The following is a 9,395-nucleotide window of genomic DNA, read 5'->3' on the forward strand; positions in this document are numbered from 1 at the left end:
ATTCAGAGATATAGTCACTTCATATTGCATAGAGGATACATTGGCTGTCCATGTCCCTTTAATCTCATTGGTATTGCAAATCACTGGGATTGCATTTGGGTTTCTTTAAAAAACAAAATTGTATTTATTATCATTTGCCTGTATTTCTCACCAGTATTTTTCAATTTTTCTATTAATCAGCTGAATTTCACCCACAGATTATCCTTATGCCATTGGCTATTTATGTATGCTAGTGTTTTTAAAATTGATTCTTACAAACTCTTCTTATAATAAAGGCATTAACCCTTTAATCACATTGTTTGCCACTGATATTCCTTGAATTTTCTCCTTTTTTGCATATCAGGATATTTTTTTAATGTTTTACATGAGTAATTCTATCTCTTTTTTATGAATTCTTTCACAAAATTAATCTTAACTTTTACTTAAGCATTGGCAAATTAGTCATCTATACATTTTTCTCCATCACAATATTTCATTATTTTAACCCTTAATTCTTTAATCCGTCTGGAATATATGTTAATATATAATATAAGGGCTTCCCTGGTGGCTCAGACTGTAAAGAATCCTCCTGCAATGCGGGAGACCTGGGTTCGATCCCTGGGTTGGGAAGATCCCCTGGAGGAGGGCATATAATATAAGTGTGTGAATTGTTTGATTGTTTCCCTGTGTGTGTGTGTGTGTGTGTGTGTGTGTGTGTTCCCTTCTTCATTGTTTTGTAATACTTCCCATATTATATTTCTAAAGCATGGTGCATTTTTACTGTAATGGCCTCTACTCCGGTTTGAGCATTTGAGTATTGATCCATTATCTAAGTGCATCTCACCTTATCCCATGAACTGCTTTACTGTCTTTTCCCCAAAGGATAAATTATTCCAAGATATCCTGCTCTGTTTTCCTTCTGCTGGTTCAAGTCTGATCTGTCCCTGTGTACATGTTTATATGCCCCTCTCCTCCCAAAATGATCAACAGGAGACAGGCAACCTAGGGACACACGCCCCAGGAACTCCTCATTTGCTTGTGAAACACACTGTTTTGCTCTCCTTTCAATTTCCTGAAGAAAGTTGTATCAGTTAGGGAAGGTTACAGACATCCTCTAAATGTCAGTGGCTTAACCTTTCACAGGTTGATGTATCCTCACTATGCAGTCCAGTGTGGATTGTGCAGGGTAATGAGGGGTGGGAATACTCTGTTCCAGTCATGCAGGGGCTCAGCTCAAGGTCCATCTAGCCAGTGGCTCCCCCGTCCTCAGAGGCCTCAGAGTCTTCCATGGTTGCTCCATTGTGGGCTAGAAGTTGAGGGAAGAGAGCAAGTCCAGACAACTGGAGTGCATTTGGTGTTTTTCCTACTAGACCAGGCCTAGAAATGGCTTCCATCACACCTCCACATTTACTGCAAGGGAGGCTGGGAAATATCATCCAGGAAGGAAAGGGGATGATGGGTGAATAAGGAGCCAGTCTCCCTCACAGTGGCAGGGGTAGAATATACACAGGGGCTGCTGCCTTCCCCTTCTGGCACTAAATGGGGCATTTTCGATTCAATTCATTTATTCCTACCGCTTTGATTGACACAAGAGAAACATGGAAACACTATAATGTATGGTTCCTCCAGATTGCAAGTTGCACTGAACAGGAAGAGAACGTTCCTTTTACCTTCCAGGTTCAGAAAAGTTTCCATAAGCATGGCAGAGAGGGGCTTTCCGAAGGCAGAAATTTAGGCACAGGACTATTTAGTCTCATTTGACAGTGAAGCTGTTAGATGAACTGTGCTGATAATCAAGAAGCATTGGTCAGGTCTCTTACTAGAAGTTTTCTACTGTAGTCAGCCGCAGCCAAACATGTCTTGTGCTTGAAAAAAAAAAAAAATTTTGTTTTTTTTTTTTTTAAACTGGCAAGGCACCTCGAGAGAGAGGCTACAAACCAATTGCATTTCTCGTCCTTCTCTCTGGCTCCCAGGTTCCTACGGCGATATTTTTGAAAGCAGCTCCCTCCGCCCGGGACCATGCTCCCTGTCTCAAGGGAACCTGTCCCTCAATTGGCCTCGCTGGCAGGGGAGCCCCACAGAACTGGACAGCAGTGCGCAGGCTATTCGGAGGACTCAGACCACTAGCCCGGCGGCCGAGGCGAGGGCGCACGCCCCGGTGGCCCGCGTCTGCAGCACGCCCCACATCCAGGGCGGCGGGCAGCCCACACCGAGGCCGAGGCCGGAGCCGTGCTGGACTCTGAGCAGCGCCGAGGACCTCGCCGAGAGCGAGCCGGAGGGGGCCTGGCTGCAGAGGAGAGCCAAGCCTCTGCCCCAGAGACCTGCAGAGGGTGCCAGGCCCGACAAGCGGCCTCCTCCTCCTTATCCTGGTCCAGGAAAGTCAACCGTAGCATCCCCGGCCCACCAAGCCGCCGAGCCACCGCTGTGGAGGCCGCGGAGGCTGGAAGAAGGCTCCGGAACAGCTTCGCAAGAGGGAAGCCAGGCAGTCGAGCCGCAGCGAGGGCACCAGGCCGCCCAGCAGAAAGCGAGCAGCGCCTACCCCAGTCCCGCCGGAGATCAGAACAGTAAGACCTTGGGGGAACCCAACTGGCTCGACTGGCAGAGGGAGCGATGGCAGATCTGGGAGCTCCTGTCCACCGACAACCCCGATGCCCTCCCGGAAACGCTGGTCTGAGCCCCCCACGCTCGCCCCTCACCTCCCAAACAGCCTTCTTCCACTCAGTAGGGGAAAAAGTGGGTGTTGGACAATTGGGCACTTACTTATTTTTCTTCTTTTACACTTAAAAAAAAATAACACGAGAAAAGTCAGTACACTTAAAGATAGAGCACCCTAGGACCCTGACCCTTTATAATAAGATTCTATTGCATAGCCAGCCTTTAGAAAAAAACAAAAATGTATGTTAACGTCCAATCTAAAAGCTATTCACATTGGCTCTGTATAAGATAAAGTTCTCGCTTTGGTATAGCTTAATTGTATTTATGTGTCTTCAGTTTTGACTCTTGTATATTCTGTAACAGATTATGTATGATAATCCTATATGTTATATTCACAGAAAACAGAAGGAACACATTTTTTAGTCACTTATTCTAAGTAATGAGATTCTATAGACTGTTCTAGAATATGCACAAGCGGGTTTCTGTGCTTTTGCCATAGCTTTTAACTGGGGACAGCCCTTCTTTCAATGCCTAAGAATAACACTAACAAAGCAAAATAGAACAGAATATGAGAAGCCATATTTTTATATAGTAGTGAGATACAAAAAGAATATAGTCACTGAATGCTTTTTCATATTGAATATGTTTTAAGGAAAATATTAAATTTGATACATTATGGAATATATTTTTAGAATCTGTTTAGAAAGAATTCAGTTAATGAAACAAGAGAAAGGCCGTGCCTGACAAAGAAAGAATAATTAAGAACTTGTCCTTCCCATTTTAGGTCAAATTCAACTTTATTATAGACCATATATAATATATATTTATAATGTACGATTTCTATGTGTTTTTCAAAACTATAAACTGGAATCCAGCTATAAAGTGTTTGAGTGAAAAGAGAGTATTCAAATTACAGAACATGGTTTTTCCTTTTGCCCCATCATCAGTATTAACCAAATTATATGCAGTGCTTTGTGAAGTAAATCATATTTGGAAAAAAACGGAGCTCTGTATTTACACTGTGCCAAAGGCTGAGGAAATGTTTTCTTTAGTAATTTTCTGTGTAATGTAAAATGTTCCTACCATACTTCAGTACATTTGAAGTTTTTCAACTGCAAAGCAATTTTTGACCAGCAGGTGGCAATTTGCTTCAGTATTTTATGAGATTTTTTTTTCACTTCATAAGGGAATGTGTATCATAGAAAAAGATTTTTTTTTTATAAAACATGCTACTCTGAATTTTCATATTGGCGATGACATTTTCAGTGGTGTTTCTTCAAGTTCTTGTGCCATAATGAATAAAAAGTTAAAGCAAAGGCTTTGTTCACTGGCATTAAATCTCATGAATGAACCCACACACCATTCCACATACGCACTTCCCTATCTGCAAGTCCAAAGGTAATGAATAGTGGCAGGACTATCCACATACAGCCAAAGTCATAGGTGGCTTGGAGACATAACCCAGTGAAATTGATATTTGTTGCAAGTGAAGGTTGATTGTCATTCATTTGAAGCTCAGTTGTTGATGAGGAAGTAGATGGGAACTCGGGTGGTTTCCCACATGCTGGACAAGTGTTTCCCAACACAATCCTTGTATGTCATATCTACACAACAGGCCTTGGATGCTCCTTCTGTTTCAGGGTTGAAATGATGAAGTCTAGAAAAGCTGTCTGACATTTCTTAACCGGGAGCGGGGGCGGTGATGGGGGTCTTCGGGCTCTGCTCATGGGTCCAGCACTTCTGCCACTGGCGGGAATGTGGGAAGGATGTGCCTGCTGGCCTCTGGCTCTTTCTGGCTGCCCCCACACAGCCCAGAGTTGCAAACAAGACCCAGAGCAAATGCTGCCTGATTGTGGCTCACAGGTTGCTTTCCCATGCCACCTCCCCTCGTCCTCCTCCTGTTGACTCTGTGTTTTCTTGGCTTTGGATTTAACCCCCGTCTGGCTAGTTCTCTCTCTCCTTTCTGGACTCAACTACCTGATATATGGGGCTGCCCCCACTCCCCGCCACCACCGGGTTTTTGCCCTAACAGTCCTATTTTTTTTCAGCTGCCAAATCAGATGACCCTGAGGTAGATGTCTGTGTCTTAAAAGGTAAAGTATGCCTATATATTAATGGTCAGATCTAGAATAGTCCAGAAAACATGGCTCAGAATATTTTTATGTAATGCAATTGTGTGTGTGTGTGTGTGTGTGTGTGTGCTGTGCCAGTGTATGCCCATGTATGTCCATGTAATGAACAATATTCACTCTCCCTTTCTCTTTAGATGGTTTAGGCCAGTGGCCATATTGTTAACTCAGTGAGTGAAGGCTTGTTTCTCAGATGCCTTTATCACATTGAAAATAAGCTGTTTTAAAACACGCATGCACAAGACACAAAGACCTGAGTCAAAGTTGGAGTCACTTCTCACACCTTGTAAGTTATAGAATACCTGACAAGAAAAAAATAATGAACTCTTTCAAGTTGGACAAAACCATTTAAAAGGCTGTCGAAGTCATTCATTCTTAGGAGCAAAGAGATCCTACAGTCAAGAAGAAAGCTGCCTGCTGACACAAGTCTTGCATCTTTGAGTACTGAGTCACCATCTCTGTGTGTCTGGCAGGAGGCACAGTGATAGGACCCAAATGGCCAAACAGGAATTTGTCTTGATCTAAGTGGCTATTAACATACGTGTGTTGTGGGTTTTCATAGAAAAAAAAAATCTCTTCTACCAATGGAGTTTGTGCAAATTGAAGAAATTTCTAAATAAGTCCAGCTTGCTTCTTTTTCTTATGCACATTTTAATACACATCTGCTTGGCAGATGAACAGCATTGGGATCAAATCAGGTCCCCATCCAGGCCTATGTGTACATCGCTCTGATAAGCAAACTGCAGGAGGCACCAGAACTGAGAAGAAAAGAAATGACTGAAGAAATGACTGAGTAAGAGGCACACTGAGATGAAAACAAGTCAACATCTCGACCCGACAGGATTTTAAAACAAGACTAAATCAGCAGCAAATGTTCTTGAGGAAAAAAAAAAAAAATCCAAAACAAAGGAAAATTCCAATAAAGCTTGGAATTCTTCGGCACAGGATGGCTTCGTGAAGGCGTGGAGCTCCAGACACCGGTCTCTGGAAGTGCGGACCCCTGGGCTGGTGTGGCCTGCGGTCCCCCATGGTGCACACAGCAGCAGCCCCAACTGCAGGCCCCCCGAGGTCACAGAAAGGTCAGAAGATTCTCTCAATTCAGTTTGACCAACATCTGTTTGCCAGTGTTTTTTACACAGCATGATGAGCTAACATTTATTAAGGACACCCGCTCCAGTCTAAGTGTTTCACTCCCATTAACTCTTTCACCGCCTCATAAGCAGTAGACAGGAGTCACAACTATCCTCATTTTCCAGAGAGCATGAAAGACCCCGAGTGACATTAAATGAGTTGCCCAAGGCTGCACAGCTGGAAGGTGACAGAACCAGGATTTGGTGGTGGGCCATCCACGTGTGGGGCTTCCCAGGTGGTGCTAGTGGGTAAAGAATCTACTTGCAATGCAGGAGATGCAGAAAATGCAGGTTCGATTCCTGGATCGGGAAGATCCCCTGGAGGAAGGGCATGGCAATCCATTCCAGTATTCTTGCCTAGAGAATCCCATGGACAGAGGAGCCTGGCGGGCTGTGGTCCATGAAGTCACAAAGATTTGAACACGACTGAAGCAACTGAGCATGCATGCATCCAAGTGTGCAGACCTGCTATTTGAACTGAACCTTCAGGAGCAAAGCTGTTTCTTGTTTCTCTACAAACAAGATGCCCACATTTGCTTAGAGGGTGTGTGTGTGTGCACGTGTGTGTGTGAGCCTGTTAAGTCACTTCAGTTGTGTCTGACTCTGTACGACCCTATGGACTGTAGCCTACCAGTCCCCTATGTCCATGGGGTTCTCCAGGCAAGAATACTGGAATAGGTTTGAAGGGAAAAAACTTTCCCATACCCTCTTAATCACCTGGCAAAAAGGATTTATTTCACATGCATACAGGAACCAACAAAGGAAGTATCTGGCTCCTTAAATGGTTAAAGGTTTACGGACCTAACCTAGTAGAGAAAAGGCAGTGGAGAGAAACAATTTCTAAGGGAAAACCAAATAGGTTTGTTTGAAAAAACAAACGAGTTTTCAGGAAACCAGACAGGAGATAAGAAAGTTTGTGATAAGGATGGTCTATACAGGTATGAGCAGTCTTTCTGTCTCCCTGGGAACCATAAAACTCCCCCCAGAGAGGGGATTTATAGTAGCTTCATTTCCCACAAGTTGCTTTTAGTCAGATAAGGGAAGCTCTAAAAGGCTTTTTTCTGCATCTGTTGAATCTCAAATGTCTTCAGCTTAAAGCCGTCTTGATGCCAAGTCTGGGGTTCTGAGTGGGTCTTCTCTAGCAGGGGAAAATGACTTAGAGAATGAATCAGAAACATGTTTAGTCATGCAGGAAAGGATCATGGCAAGTCAGCGTTCAGAGTCCTCCTAAATTCAAATCACTTTACTTGGTCAAAGACTCAGGAGCTGGGTCCGGAATCTGCTTGGGAAAGTCTGCCATGAGGGGAGGCTGTGGGCAGGTGAGTCGCCTGCTTCATTTTCCTTCCTGGCACTTTGCAGGAGGTGAGCTGATTGCCTTGCCCTCTTCCTGGCCTCCCACCAAGAGAGTTCCATCAGCCGCTGAGCCCATCTGGAGAGGCAGATGTCACGGTGGCCCTGAGCACAGCCGAGCTTGTCCAAAGGGCAAAGACTTGCTAGGGACCAGGGCAGTGCTGGTTGGCCGTGTCACTGCTGAGCAAAGTGTGCAAGCAAAGAAGCAGGTCAGCAATGACAGCTCTCGGACGCCAGAGGGACAGGCTGCCTGGCCCTGATGAGAAATTTCACAGCCATTCTGCAAACGAGCAGGTTATGGGCTGAGTTGTGTCCACTATGGAAAAGCTGTTGAAGTCCTAGCCCTCAGTACCTTATGGCCTTATTTGGTAAGAGGGTCTCTGCAGATGATCAAGTTAAGATAAGGTCATTAGGGTGGGCCCCAATCTTGTATGACTGTTGTTCTAATAAAAAAGGGGGGATTTGGACGTTGACACAGACACGTACCCAGAAAGAACAACTTGTGAAGACTGAAGTTCTGGAACCAGCCAAGAACTGCCAGAACTTTGGGAGAGAGGCCTGAAATAGACCTTCTAGCACCTTCTGGCACACCTCTGTCAACATTTTGATCTTACTTGTTGCTTCCAGAACCATTTCTATTGTTAAAACCACTTCGATTGTGGCAGTTCGTTATGCCCTTGCAATTGAATATGATGAACAGAGCTCAAGAAGCAGAGACCACCCAGAACACCTCTGCAGCTGAAGGGAGCAGCCACCAGGAGAGGGTTTGCCTTTTGAGACCACGACTCACAAAGAAAGAGCACCCACTAACAGAGGGGTTTTCTGTCCCAGGTGAGAGGTCATTGCCTTCACCCCATTGTCATTGTCCTCTGCCCCCCGCCCCCCGCATCACCTACTGAAGTGATGTGAGAGAGTGAACTTTCCAAGGAAAGGTTTTCATTATGAAAACAAGACAAAGGTGGGATTGTGCAACATTCAGAACTGAGGGGAGCGGGAGGACTTCAAGGAACCCTTGGGAATAAGCCACAAAGGACAAGTGGCATTTACATGTAACCTTCAATTTCCCATTTCCTATTTGGGGCTTGGACCCACGGCTGTGTAAATACGTGGCAATTGTAAATACATGGCAATTTTTAAATACATTGCAAAGATGGGGGTACGTGGAAGTGCAGAGGATTTGAAGGCTGCAGAGTCCAGTGAAGCTCAGACCCCGGTCAGCACCATTAGCATCTCTTGGGCACACTCTCCTCTTAGGAATGCCAGTTCTCACGAGACTGACTGAATCAGGCCCCCTGGAGGTGGGCCCAGCAATCTGCATTTTAACAAGCCCTCCAGGGGATTCGGTCTCCACAAAATTTTGAGGAGCATCTAGCTGGGGAGACCACAGACGAGGGAGAGGCAGAGAGGGGGTAAGGCAGCAAGATCCAAAATGCTGCTCTAATGCAATACTTTGCCTGAACAGTATGGAATCATATTTTTTTAAGTCAGGTGAAACAGATCATAAAATGTTTTTTGTCTTATGTTTTAACAGCCCATAAACAGACACCATTTACTAAGCTTCCACTGTGGAGCCAAGGCCATTTCTTTCTCTGAGTGTGGGAGGGCCCACTTTCACATTCTTAATCCATCCACGGCCACTGTCTAACATCCCACTTCCAGTTTCTTTGCAGCAAATCGAAGAAACCACCATGAAACAATGAACCAAGAGTTACCCTGGATTTTTACAATATTTCCCCAACCCTTTCCGACTTCATGGCCATATTTGTACTGATTCTGCTTTCAGCTCTTCTCAGTCTTTCCTTAGTATGTATGGATTTGATTTATGCATTCATATCACATCTTCTTTTGTTTGGCTTACGTTACTGACTCTTGGTAGACTGACTACTCAGTTAATAGAGGGATCAGCCAGCACATTTTTTCCCATTTTTCAAGTAGATTTATTGAGCTAGAATTAGAAACCAGACACTTCACACATTTAAAGTGTACACTTCAGTGGTTTCCAGTAGAGTAACAGAGTTGCACAGCCATCAGTTTTAGAACATTTTCATCATCCCTGAAAGAAAACCCTATACCCATTAGCACTCACTCCCAATTCCTCTCACCCCAACTATGGCAACCACTAATCTACTTTCTGCCTTTATACAGTTACCTA

At 44.5% G+C, this 9,395-nt stretch overlaps 1 protein-coding gene across 5 annotated transcripts in view; it reads left to right on the forward strand.

Moving 5' to 3' along the window:
- The window catches only part of ARHGAP6 (Rho GTPase activating protein 6), a 532,190-nt gene extending 528,240 nt beyond the window's left edge, over nucleotides 1-3,950 (forward strand). For all 5 annotated transcript variants that reach the window (XM_018043781.1, XM_018043782.1, XM_018043785.1 and 2 more), the window contains exon 13: nucleotides 1,953-3,950. In XM_018043781.1, the coding sequence (XP_017899270.1) occupies nucleotides 1,953-2,653 (701 nt within the window). In that variant the 3' untranslated portion in view covers nucleotides 2,654-3,950. The remainder of the gene's footprint in view (nucleotides 1-1,952) is intronic.
- The last annotated feature ends 5,445 nt before the right edge of the window (nucleotides 3,951-9,395 follow it).

This window comes from Capra hircus, assembly GCF_001704415.2.
Source record: "Capra hircus breed San Clemente chromosome X unlocalized genomic scaffold, ASM170441v1, whole genome shotgun sequence".
Lineage (NCBI taxonomy): Eukaryota > Metazoa > Chordata > Mammalia > Artiodactyla > Bovidae > Capra > Capra hircus.